Source organism: Pipistrellus kuhlii, unplaced genomic scaffold (assembly GCF_014108245.1).
Source record: "Pipistrellus kuhlii isolate mPipKuh1 unplaced genomic scaffold, mPipKuh1.p scaffold_m20_p_5, whole genome shotgun sequence".
NCBI classification, from domain to species: domain Eukaryota; kingdom Metazoa; phylum Chordata; class Mammalia; order Chiroptera; family Vespertilionidae; genus Pipistrellus; species Pipistrellus kuhlii.
In genome coordinates, this window is record NW_023425551.1 from 82,105,495 (window position 1) to 82,118,322 (window position 12,828).

Consider the following 12,828-nt stretch of genomic DNA (forward strand, 5'->3'; position numbering starts at 1 on the left):
GTTTCTCTCTCTCTCCCTCTCCCTTCCTCTCTGTAAAACATCAATAAAATATATTTAAAGAAGTGCTTGTTCCAGCCGAAACTGTTTTGGCTCAGTGGTAGAGCGTCGGCCTGCGGACTGAAAGGTCCTGGGTTCGATTCCGGTCAAGGGCATGTACATTGGTTGCGGGCACATCCCCGGTCGGGGGTGTGCAAGAGGCAGCTGGTCGATGTTTCTCTCTCATTGACATTTCTACTCTCTCTCCCTCTCCCTTCCTCTCTGTAAAAAATCAATAAAATATATTTAAAGAAGTGCTTGTTCCTTACAATTCTGCAGGTGCCCTGCAGGTCTGCATTTCCTGTTGGCTGGGCTCTGCGGGGTTGGGTATTCCCAGAGGCCTCACTCGCTGACCAGCCGTTGACATTGGCTGCCGGCTGCAGCCAGGCCCTGTGTGGTCCGTGGCCCAGGTCTGCGCCGTGTAGGTCTCCCCGTGGCCGCCTGAGCTTCCTCACAGCATGGCAGCTGGGGGCAAAGGGTCATGTTCCAAGTGGCAACAGTGGGAGCTGCAGATCTCATATGACCCCACCTTGGCAGTCACACCATCACTCACGCCCAGCTCTGTTCAAAACAGGCCAGGGCCAGCCAGAACAGGGGAGGGGCGAAGTGTGCACCGAGGGGGGGAAGTGACCGAGGACGGGCTGTCATTTTCAGCCCTGCACCCTCCCTGCTGCTCCTCGCCGCGCCTCCGCTCTCACAAGGCCCCTTGTCAAGACCCGCTCATGCATCTGTCTCTGGGCCAGCTCCATTAGGGCTCCAAAGCTCACACCCTTTCAAGTATTTCATTTGGTTCACATGTGCTTTTATTATTCTTTTTCATTAATTGCAACACTTAAAAATGGAGAGATTTTACAGAAAACTGGGATTTATCCTTTCTGTCTGGACCGGGAGCTGCCCCTCCAGGTGGGGGGCGTGCCCTGCCGGTGACCACTGTCCGTGAAGGTCTTTGAAGGGAGCCAGGTCTTCTCAACACTGGCACTTGCGTTGCCCAATGAGGTCCTAGGAGAGCTTACAAGTTGAGGTGGGAAAGAATGGGCTGTAACCAGAGAACCGTCACCCCAACAGCAGCGGCCCCCAGGTGCTGATTCAGCTCTCGGCGACGCTGGGAGGGGAGGCACTATCCTCCGGTGGGGATACGTTTTCCACTGACTTTTTTGGGGAGCACCGAGGGGAGGGAGGAGGCAGGAGAAATTTCACTGAGAGAGACACATCCGTTGGTTGCCTCCCTGACCAGGGCTGTGGATTGGGCCTGCAACCGAGGTCCCTGCCCTTGACCAGGAATTGAGCCTGCGACCCTTTGGCCCCAGGTGCCAGTTCTCTGACCACTGAGCTACCTGGCCTGGGCCAGGCATGTTTAATACATGCCTTTCACAGAGGAGGGAAGTGAGTGAATAGGCACTCCCCGGGAGTGAGCTTTCACAGAGAGGGGCAGTAGGTAGGGACGTCTGATCTCTCCGCCTGCGAGATGAACAGGAACCTTCAGTTCTGCGTTTACAGGCTCCTTAGTCATCACAGCAACCCAGCCGAGCAAGCCCTCACTTTTGAGCCGCCTCCTTTGCTTTGTGTGTTTTTCTTTAAAAATAAAACAAAGCGCTGCCTTGCCGAAGCCGGTTTGGCTCAGTGGTAGAGCGTCGGCCTGCGGACTGAAAGGTCCCAGGTTTGATTCCGGTCAAGGGCATGTACATTGGTTGCGGGCACATCCCCGGTGGGGAGTGTGCAGGAGGCAGCTGGTTGATGTTTCTCTCTCATCGACGTTTCTAGCTCTCTAACCCTCTCTCCTCCTCTCTGTAAAAAATCAATAAAATACATATTAAAAAAAAACAAAAAACAAAGCGCTGCCTAGTGGCAAAAGCCCGCCCATCGCTGCTCCCCAGGGGCAGCTGTCACACTGAAGTGTGGGGACCTCCTCGCGCATATTTTGTACTTTTAACAAATGTTCGTTTTCCTGCCTAACCCGGTTAGGCTCAGTGGTAGAGCGTTGGTCTGCGGACTGAAAGGTCCCAGGTTCAATTCCTGTCAAGGGCATGTACATTGGTTGCGGGCACATCCCCGGTAGGGGGTGTGCAAGAGGCAGCTGGTCAATGTTTCTCTCTCATCGACGTTTCTAGCTCTCTATCTCTCTCCCTTCCTCTCTGTGAAAAATCAATAAAATATGTTAAAAAAAATGTTCGTTTTCCTGAACATGTATGGTCGTTTTGTGTATTTTGAAACATGAATGATGCCTGGCCAGTGTGGCTCAGTGAGTAGAGCATTGGCCCATGCACCAAAGGGTTGTGGGTTCAATTCCCGGTCAGGACACAAACCTTGAGGCAGGTTTGGTTCGGGAGACAACCAATCGATGTTTCTCTCTCCTCTGCCCCCCTCTTCCCTTCCTCCCTCCACTCTCTATAAAATCAATGGAAAAAATATCCTCGGGTGGGGATTAACCGCCCCCCAAAAAACCCTTACCTAAATGGTATCATACAACATCCATTTTCGCAAACTCTTACTCACTATGTTGATAAATACGGCCGTCAGCATCCGTCGGAAGGAGACACCGTCCTTTACCCGTTCCTTTACCCAAGGCGGTGAACTGGTTTCCGGTCACGGTCCGCAGGCCTCCTCCCCTGCCCCATGGCCTGTGGAGTGCCCTCTGAGGACACCTGTGGGCACGGGCTCAGGGGTTTCTGCATCACCGGGCCTTGCTGAACGACTGACTGGCTAGAGCTGTTCACATCGTCACAGCATTGGAAGTTCCTGCTGGTGTCGGCAGCGTGATGGTTGTTGCTGATTCCATGTGTGTACAGCAGCATCTCACAGTTTTATACGCATTTCTATATTCCCGGTGATGTTGGGAATCTTTTCCATGTTTACTGGCCATTCGGTGACTAGAAGTAGTAGACACCCGTATCCTTACGTTGACATCAGAAGCTCTTTCTATTCCTAGCCCTCTGTGGAGTCTTGCCTGGCATAGCTTTCACTAATTTTCTCCTGCCTTGTCTCTTCCTTCCTTCCTTCCTTCCTTCCTTCCTTCCTTCCTTCCTTCCTTCCTTCCTTCCTTCCTTTCTTTCTTTCTTTCTTTCTTTCTTTCTTTCTTTCTTTCCTTATTTGCTTGCTTAATTTTTAAAACATTGATTCCAGAGAGGAAGGGAGAGGGAGAGAGAAGCATCAGCGATGAGACAGAATCATGGATCAGCTGCCTCCTGCATGTCCCTCTCGGGATCGAGCCTGAACTTGGACATGTGCTCTGACCAGATCCAACCGTGACCTCCAGGTTCATAGATCTACACTCAGCCACTGAGCCACACATAGTGGGCTCAGTAATGAATTTTTAAAGTAGCCCTCCTTGCATTTCTGGAATAAACTCTTCTTTGTCACACATATGCATGTACACACACATATAGAGACACAGTTGCATAAACTCCACTGGATTCAGTTTGCTGATATTTTATTTAGGATTTTTAGTCTTATAAGTGTGATTGGCCCTCTTTTTCCAGTGTCTGGGGCAGTTTACGTAAACAAACAGTTTCTTTAAGAGTTGGGGGGACGCCGAAACCGGTTTGGCTCAATGGATAGAGCGTCGGCTTGGGGACTGAAAGGTCCCAGGTTCGATTCCGGTCAAGGGCATGTGGTCAAGGGCATGTACCTTGGTTGCGGGCACATCCCCAGTAGGGGGTGTGCAAGAGGCAGCTGATCGATGACTCTCTCTCATCGATGTTTCTAGCTCTCTATCTTTCTCCCTTCCTCTCTGTACAAAATCAATAAAATATATATAAAAAAAAGAGTTGGGGGACACACCTATGAAACTATCTGGGAGCTGTGTGTGCGCACTTTCTGGTTTCTAGTTCAATTTATTAGAATTCACAGGTTTGTTAGGTTTTCTATTTCTTCGTGAATCACCTTGGACTGCCTGTCACCTGATTTCCCAGCTCACCTCCTGCCCCCGGTGGCTAAAGCTCACCCCCCCCCCCCCAGAACCAGTCCCCTCCTGTCCCTTCCAGTAACCAGAGCCCCTGCCAGATCGTCCTCTGGCCTCCGGTCACCTTTGTTCCTCCAGCCTGTGACTTTACTTCCCCTTTGAGGACTCAGCCACGTGTTTAATTGTCCTGGTAATTTACTCATCTTTCCAAGTTTGGTGCTTTTTCTTTCTTCTCTCTGGCTGGATTCTGAAGGCGGTCCCACTTTATAGATAAGAAGGCGAGGGTTCCGAGCGGTTCCACAGCCTGCGGGAGGCCACGCCACCTGTGCTTTCAGCCTTACGGTCCCAGCTCTCCCAGTCCTCATCCTGTGCCGCTGCCACATTATCCCCGCTGCTTCTAAGCCTTAGAATCTAAGGCCTGAAACGCCTAGCACCCTGCCCAGATCCCAGGGCGTGTGCGTCCTTCCAACCAATGTTTCAGCTCACTGTTTGTGGTGAGTTCAGCTCCCGGCCAGGGAATGCAGGGTGAGACGGCGGCCATGGCCCAGCCCGGGAGTGCCCTGTGCTCACCGGGACACGCACACTCACGGCTGTGCTGTGTGCGCAGTGGGTGTGCAGAGCTGACTGGGCTGCAGCTGCTGGGAGAGGTGCTTTGGTGTGGGAGCTCAGAAAGGGTACTGTGACCCTGAAAGGCAGGTTAGGGGACCTCCCGGGAGAGGGTAAGGAGCTGCGATCTGAAGAAGGAAGAGGCCTAGCAGAGGGAAGTGGAGAGCCCGAGGCCCAGCTGGCACAGAGCTCGCCCGGAGGAGCCTGCGGGTGAGGAGTCTGGAGAGGCTGGCGGACCACCCCGGGGCCTGAGCCGGGAGGGACGGGGTCTTTAACTGGAGATCAATGGGACACCGGGAAGGAGCTTCAGTGGTCGCCGACAGTCCAATTTGCATGTCAAAAGGCCTCTCCGACCCGCCAGCAGCCCGCCAGCAGCCGTTCCTGCCGCTGCCGGGGTCAGAGGGCGGCCCGTGCGGGGGTGGGGGGTGGACAGAGGGAGATGTAACGGGGCACACTGATGGGTCTGGACTCAGCACCGGTGCTCACTGTGACCATCTCTGATGGGCCCTGGCAGGCGGGGCCACACGATGTCTGTGTGACACCAGGTCCCCGGGGGCGCACGGCGCGTGGAGCCGGCCAGCGGGCCGGGGCCGGGGCTGCGGGGCCGGGCTGGGGCGGAGGCTGCGGGGCCGGGCTGGGGCCGGGGCCGCGGGGCCGGGCTGGGCCCGGGCTGCGGGCAGCGCTTTCCCCACCCGCCCCCTGGCATTGCTTGCCTCCATGCTGCAGCTCCCCCGCAGAGCCCTCCAGCTCCCCGGTGCACTGTGCACCCCCCCCCCCCCACTGCCGGCCTAGCCGGGGGCTGAGGTGGGGACCCCGGGAAGCGGGGTGGAAGGCTGTGGGCCGGTCACTCCTCCCGGGGGCGGGAAAGGGTCACTCACAGCCAGCCTCCGGGCCCTCCCCGCGGGGTCACCCCAACAGGCCTGTCTCCCAGGGCGGCCGGGGCCCGGGCCTGGTGGGGGGGGGGGGGCCCTGGGGATGGGGTGGGGGTGGGGCTGTGAGCGGGAGGGCCGGCCTCGGGCGGCCCCGGAGGGAAGCTGCCGGCGGGAGGGGGACCGACCTCCCGGAACCACCAGCGAATCCACCGCGTTTCAGCTCTGGGGCTCCCTCCCCGGCCCCTCGGCGTTTCCCTCCGAAATCCCAGCGGCGCCTCCCGCCGCTCCCGGGAACCCGGTGGGGGTGGAGGTGGGGGTCCGGGTCCGGGGGGAGCACACGGCGGGGCGGGCGGTCTACCCTGCGGGCAGCAGGTGGGGTGGCCGCGGGTCGCAGAGCTGGAGGGTCCCCGTGTCCCCGGTCCTGGGGGGCTAGCGGTGCGGGAACAAACTGGGAACCCGAGCGAGCACCGGGCGCCGGGCCGCTCACCCCCCCCCCCCCGCTGGCTCCCCGCCTGCGGGGCAGGCCCAGCGCAGCGGGGATTTGGGGCGATTGGGGTGGGGGCGCCAAGGGCACGACGGAAGCAGGAAGTGAGGGGCCCAAACGGTGGAGTGTGCCCGTCAGCCCCGCGGACAGGCGATTCCTGCTCCCACCCACCCATGGGAGCCGGGCTGCGGGGAGGCCTCCCGCCCCCGCCCCCCAGGACGGCTGGGCGGCCTCCCTCCCCGCGGCCCGAGGCTGCGAGGTGGAGCAGATGGTTCTCGCAGCCCCCCCCCCCCCCAGTCTCCCCCCTCTCCCCCAGACCCTCAGGGCCTGTCCCCTCCACAAACCCGCCACCTCCCTGCCTTCCGTGTGGAACTGGAACTCCGAGTTCAGCCCGGGCCACTCAGGATTCAGGGGCAAATGTAGGACCTGAGCTCACAGCCCTGCGCTCCCGTCCTGCCTCCACCAGCCTCCCCGGCCGGCCCTCCCCTCCCCTCCCCTCCCGGTTTTATTTGCTATTGGGAGGTTCAGGATAAGGGAAGGACCCGCCTTTAACCTCAGACATTTTCCCGGCTCCAAGGCTGATTCTGCATGACGTCCGGCTTTCCATCTCGGACCCCCTCCCCCTCTAGCACCCATACACACACAGGACTGCAGGTTTGAAAGAGGAAAAGCACGTTTGTTGTCGCCGGTGGGAGGGCTGGAGGAGGGTCTCACCTTCCCACACCTCGGGGAGACGGGAGTCTGGGGCAATAGAAAAGGCAGTAGATGTGGGTGCATCTGTACAATATAGAAGAATCTGATATACTTTGTATAAAAGCCACATGTCCTCATGTGTGTCCTCCTGCTGGCTGGCTGGCTGGGGGCACCGGGGACAGGGCTGGGGAGGTCCCCATCGCTGGCTGTCCCCTGTGGGGTCACTTTGGATCCTTGGTGGGGGCATAGCAGAGCTCCAGTGGTCGGGACACTTTCCAGAATTTCTCATTCACCAGCTCTAGGGTCAGAGAGCCATTTAGTGTCTGCAGAGGGCGTGGGAGGAAGAGGCAGGGAAGAGAAAATGAAGTTGGAGAAGGCAGGAAAGGAAATGAGTGAGGTGACCATGGGAGGAGGCAAGGAAAGGAGCAATGAAGAGATGGGGCAAAGGGGGGAAACGTGAAGGAGGAGGGAGAAGAGAGAGGGAGAGGAGAAGGGAGAGGAGAGAGAGGAGAGGGAGAGGGGAGGTGGAGGGGGGAAGAGGGAGAGAGGGGAGGAGAAGAGAGGGGAGGGAGAGGAGAGGGAAGAGGAGGAAGAGGAGGGAGGGAGAGAGAGGGAGAGAGGGAAGAGGAGGGAGGGAGAGAGGGGGAGGGGGTCAGTCAGAAATCAGGATGCTGGCTGTGGAGCCCCAGCCAGCTCCCTGCCCCCCCACCCCGGGGCCTCCAAGGCTCACCGTGTAGGGCCCGCCGCCGGGGGCGATGTAGATGGTGTACTGCTTTTCGCTGACGCCCTCCAGGCTGGGCAAGGCAGGCTCCTCAGGGCTGTCGCCTCCGCCAGCGCCCCCGCCCTCCCCCCCACCATCAGGTCCCGCGGCATCGGAGGCGGCCCCTCCGGGGCCTCCCGGCTCCGCCGCCTCCTGCTGCTGCCTCCGCTCCAGGGCAATGCGCAGGGCCAGGTACTTGGAGAGGTGGTCCACCGTGGCGTTCCCCGTGGTCTTCACGTACCTGGCGGAGAGCGCGCTCAGGGCGGGAGCCAGGGCAGGGGGGGCAGGGCTTTCACCGGGCGCTGGGTGGGGGCTTTTGGCCGGCAAAGCCCACCCTGGGGAGGCCATACGTCTGGTTTCCCAGCGGCCTGGGGAGACAGGGCTCTCACCTTGTCTGGCAGTATTCTCCCTTCTCCACGAGCAGCGGGTGGGGCCGGAACACGAGCTCAATCTCTCCACCTGGCTCGGGGGGACTAGGGGCCCCAGGAGGGCTTGGGGGCCCCAGGGTACCCCCTCCCAGAGTCCCTCCCCGGTCACCAGAGTCTTCAGAACCAGCGCCCCCACCCACCCCTCCAGTGCCTCCTACCCCTGTCCCTACACTGCTCCCCCCTGCGCCCCCGCCACGGGGTCGCTTGGGGGCGGGGCCGGGGGCAGAGTCGGGAGCAGAGTCTGAGCTCACATCCTCCCCATCGCCCTCTCCCTCCCCTGGTTCTCCTTCCCCTCCACTCATCGTGGCGGTCTGATCTGACCCAGGCATCGGCCGCCTCACACGCTGGGCCCTGTAGAAGCAAGCGGTTGAGGTTAGAAAGCATCAAGGATAAGAAGACTCAGATTTTAAACTTCAGGTTGGAAAGATCAGGGGAATCTTAAAGGTGACACCTAATATTTATTAAATACTGACTACCTGCCAAGCACACTGCTACGCATTTTGCATTGGTCCTCTCCCATAATACAAGTAATTACATTACCTCTATTCTATGGCTGAGGAAACGGAGGCTTAGGGAGGTTAAATAACTTGTTTGAAATCAAGTAGTCCCTTGCCTTTCAAAGGAGCCTGCAGCATAGGCTGGCAGAAATGCAGAATTTAAGGCCTACAAAACCACACTTTGCATTTCAAACCAGACCCTCAGGTAACCTGCATACACATTACAGACCCAGCAGTGCTGGCCTAGGGGGTGTTTTAATTCCCAGCAATGAGTCCAGAGCTTACACTTCAGACCACTCTACTATTCTGATTTGTAGAAACTTAGGAGAGCTGTTTTCCTTTTAAGAACAGTAGCGCCTCTTGCTAAGAAGCTGCATTTACAGCCATGACTTCCAGGCCTGGCCATCAGGCCTCTGTTAGCTCCTAGGGGGCTGGCTTACAAGACAGCAGGCGGCAGGCAGCACCGAGTCTGGCCCGTGGGTCCGCCCGCCAGCCCGGCCCGGCCCCTCTCCGGCCGCACCTGTGCACGGCCTGCGTGCACAGCCCCTCCTCGCACCTGTGCACGGCCTGCATGTACAGCCCCTCTCGCACCTGTGCACGGCCTGCATGCACAGCCCCTCCTCGCACCTGTGCACGGCCTGCATGCACAGCCCCTCCTCGCACCTGTGCACGGCCTGCATGCACAGCCCCTCCTCACACCTGTGCACGGCCTGCATGCACAGCCCCTCCTCACACCTGTGCATGACCTATATGTACAGCCCCTCTCGCACCTGTGCATGGCCTGCATGTACAGTCCCTCCTAGCCCCTGTGCATGGCCTGCATGTACAGTCCCTCTCACACCTGTGCATGGCCTATATGTACAGCCCCTCTCGCACCTGTGCATGGCCTGCATGTACAGCCCCTCTCGCACCTGTGCATGGCCTGCATGCACAGCCCCTCCTCGCACCTGTGCACGGCCTGCATGCACAGCCCCTCCTCGCACCTGTGCACGGCCTGCATGTACAGCCCCTCTCGCACCTGTGCATGGCCTGCATGTACAGCCCCTCTCGCACCTGTGCACGGCCTGCATGTACAGCCCCTCTCGCACCTGTGCACGGCCTGCATGTACAGCCCCTCCTCGCACCTGTGCACGGCCTGCATGTACAGCCCCTCTCGCACCTGTGCATGGCCTGCATGCACAGCCCCTCCTCGCACCTGTGCACGGCCTATATGTACAGCCCCTCTCGCACCTGTGCATGGCCTGCATGTTCAGCCCCTCTCGCACCTGTGCATGGCCTGCATGTACAGCCCCTCTCGCACCTGTGCATGGCCTGCATGTACAGCCCCTCTCGCACCTGTGCATGGCCTGCATGTACAGCCCCTCTCGCACCTATGCATGGCCTGCATGTACAGCCCCTCTCGCACCTGTGCATGGCCTGCATGTACAGCCCCTCTCGCACCTGTGCATGGCCTGCATGCGCAGCCCCTCCTCGATGCTGGAACTCAGCGCCTGCTGGTTGTGCAGGCGGCTGAGCCGGATGAGCACCCGGTCTTGGTGGGCCTCGTATTCCTCCCGGCTGGGATAGATCTTCGAGATCAGAGCATCGAAATTGGGGTCTGGGCGCAAAGACCGCTTGGATACCAGCTTCTTGCGGCAGGTGGGGCACTCTTTGTTCCTGGGGCGGAGAGAGGGGGCCCAAGCAGTCAGGCGCCTGGGCCCTGAGGCCTCAGCGCTGCATCTCTAACCCAGCTCCACGGAGCCCTCCGTTACCCGCTCCGCAGCGCCGTGACGATGCAGTCGGAGCAGAAGCGGTGGAGGCACTCCTTGGTGGTCATTGTGTTCTTCAGCATGTCCAGGCAGATGGGGCACATGAGCTCCGAATGCAGCGACCGAGGGGAGACCGCAATCTCTGTGCCGTCCATGATGGCTTCCTGGAGGCACCAGCGGGGGGAAGGCGGTGGCGGTTAAGGCGGCGGTGGGTTGGGGTAGAGTTTTAGAAATAATTGGTCTGCCCTGGCCAGGTAGCTCAGTTGGTTAGAACATTGTCCTGTTATGCCAAGGTTGAAGGTTCAATCCCTGGTCAGGGTGCAGGTAAGAATTAACCAATGGATGTATAAATAAGTGGGACAAATTGATATTTCCCTCTCTTCTTTCCTCTTTCTCTAAGACAGACAGACAAACAAACAAACAAATAAGTAGACAGACAAGTGGCCTGTGAAATGGGAGTTTTGAGAAATACATTGAGACGGCAGAATCTGGATACCCCGTGTTGGCCACTTGAGAAAGATGGGAATTCTGAGAGAGGAGCTACTGATCGGAGGGAATAGAGAAGATAATTAATGTCCCTTAATCAAGAGTAGGCGCTTTGAGGAAGACCTGAGGTTGGAGAACCACCAGAGGGTGAGGGGGCACAGATCTGTGGTTTGGGGACTTATTCAGCAGAGTTTCTCAAAGTGTGGTCATGGCGCGCCCTATGTCAGGGTCTGGGCTCCATCCCCTTGCTGTGTGAGAAGCCCGTTTTCAGTAAACTCCCTGGAGGGCTCGCACCTCTGCCACACGGAACTGCTCACCACCTTTCAGAAGAGGCAGCAATGTGTGCTCTGCCTCTCCGGCTGCTGTGAGAATTAAGGAAAATAAATGTGGACGCGGCCTGAAAGGCTAAGGTGGTCGGAAGGCAGGGCCCAGGGTGGGGAGGAGGCTGCGCGGGCCCGTGGCCGGGGGCGTGGGGCGGGAGTAGCGGAGGGACCGTCACCTGCGGGGTCCGGTGCAGCTCGTACAGGCTCAGTTCCCACGTTTTGCTGGCATTCTGGGCGTTCGCGGGCGTCGTCATGGTGACGGGGCGCAGACCCCGCCGCGGCGGAGGAGGTGGGCTGGGAGGGGGAGGGGAGGGAAGGGACCGGGTTAGGGGCCCGCGCAGACCCCGCCCTCCGGCGCCCTCCGGCCCCCGCCCGCCGGCCCTCACCCCGCTCCGCAGCCCGCGCAGCCGCCGCAGCGCCGCGCCCGGTCCCTCTCCCGGGCCGAGTTCGCCGGTCCGCGGCCGCCGCTCCGACTGCAGCTCCCGCCGCCGCCGCCGCCGCCGCCGCCGCCGCCGCCGCCGCTGCCGCAGGCCCGGCACAGGCACAGGCCCACGTCACTTCCGCCGCCCCGCCGCCCCGCTCCCCCCGCCGGGACGTCACCGCCGCTCGCGGCTCGGGTGGGACGCGACGTGGGCGCCCCGGTCCCCGCCCTCGGGTGCGCCCGCGCCGCCGGGAGCAGCGCCCCGAGGCGCCCGCCACGTGGGCCGCGGCCCCCGCCCCCGCCGGCCGGGCTACCGGCCCTGCCGCCCCCGGGCCTCCCGCCGGAGGGCGGGGCCTGCGCGGGCTCCCGGAGGGCCGCCCCCCCACTCCGCGGCCCCGGCGGCTCGGGACGGCTCCCCGTCCCGCACACAACTTGGCGGCCCGGCCCGGATTGGGGGACAAAGCTGCGCGGACCCTCCGCTCAGCCTCCCGCCCCGAGAGTGCAACCAGGTCCCGAGGCGCCGGGGCCTCCCGGGCCCCGCTCCCCGCCGCTGGGCTCCCCGGACCCTCCGCCTGCTCCCCCTCGAGGTTCGGGGGCGGCGGCTCGGGACGTCCAGACTCAACTCTCGGCCGAGCCGGAGACGCGAGAATTGCGTTTGGACAATCAGGAGCCGCGGCCCGTGCGGGGGGAGGCGCGGAGGGACGGGATGGGGCGCCACGCGGGAGGGACACAGATGGGGCCCCTGCCGGGGAGGGGGTTTGCTGTGCGGGGCCCAGGGGCGAGTGTCTGCAGGGGGAGCGGGCAGAACCTCCGCCGGGGCTGGGCGGTAAAGGACGGGGACGGAGGAAAGAAGAGGAAGGGGCAGCGCGATCCCCACGGAGGGCAGGGGTGAGCGGGACACTGGGGGAAAGACCGTGAGGGGGTCCCCGTCTCCTCCAGCCTCAGCTCCCGGGCTTGGGCTGCAGCTGCCAGGGGGTGGCCTGTTTCTGGGACAGGGCAGCAGTGGGTCCCCTCGCCCCTTCCCCCGGTTACCCCCTACTTCCCTGTCCTCTCCTTCAGTCCGTGGCCAGTCCTTATGTGGGCTCCGGAGTCGATTAGCGCAGACCCCCTCCCTTCCCTCCTCCTCCTCCCAGCCCCCTCCCTTCTGCTCTCCTCCAGCTCCTTTCATCGCTGGTCCATTCCCCTAATCCTGGCCCCCTCCTATAATCCCCCCAGCCGACCCCAGGCCGGCTGCAGCTATTGTAAGGTGGAGAGAAAGGAGAGGGGGGACTCAGAGAAAGGAGAGCGGTGGGGGAGGGCCACCTGTTCCAGACCCCCTCCGAAGGCCAGACTGGACACTGGGATGGGGCCATGAACAAATCACGGTTGGGGAACACAACGTCCAGGGTATTGGGGGGAGGAAACTGGGGCTGCAGGACCAGTGGTAGGGGGTGGGCCAAAGACCCCCTTCCTCAAAAAGACCCAGATTGTCACGAATACACAGTGACATACACTCTCTCCTCACACCCGGCGGCAGGGGTTGCCCTGGGAGACCAGGCGGTGAAAGGGAACAATCCTTTGGGGAGAGGGGGAGGTG

General features: G+C 60.8%; 1 protein-coding gene and 1 long non-coding RNA gene across 3 annotated transcripts; both read right to left on the bottom strand.

Moving 5' to 3' along the window:
* Positions 1-6,024: 6,024 nt before the first annotated feature.
* On the bottom strand, positions 6,025-11,378 carry RING1 (ring finger protein 1). Of its 2 annotated transcripts, XM_045572807.1 has the most exons (8): positions 11,218-11,378; positions 11,008-11,125; positions 10,026-10,186; positions 9,715-9,930; positions 7,739-8,128; positions 7,320-7,590; positions 6,781-6,912; positions 6,025-6,031 (listed from the first exon to the last, which is right to left on the bottom strand). In XM_045572807.1, exons 2-7 carry the CDS (start codon positions 11,083-11,085, stop codon positions 6,811-6,813), a joined length of 1,218 nt encoding a protein of 405 aa, XP_045428763.1. In that variant the 5' UTR covers positions 11,086-11,125; positions 11,218-11,378; the 3' UTR covers positions 6,025-6,031; positions 6,781-6,810. The 2 variants fall into 2 exon arrangements, with proteins under 2 accessions (XP_045428763.1, XP_036270575.1); XM_036414682.2 differs by lacking the exon at positions 6,025-6,031 and having other exon boundaries at positions 6,556-6,912.
* On the bottom strand, positions 8,216-9,708 carry LOC123651344. The gene is made up of 2 exons (XR_006739989.1): positions 9,116-9,708; positions 8,216-9,080 (listed from the first exon to the last, which is right to left on the bottom strand). It is a non-coding gene; the product is annotated as an uncharacterized LOC123651344 (long non-coding RNA).
* Positions 11,379-12,828: the final 1,450 nt, after the last annotated feature.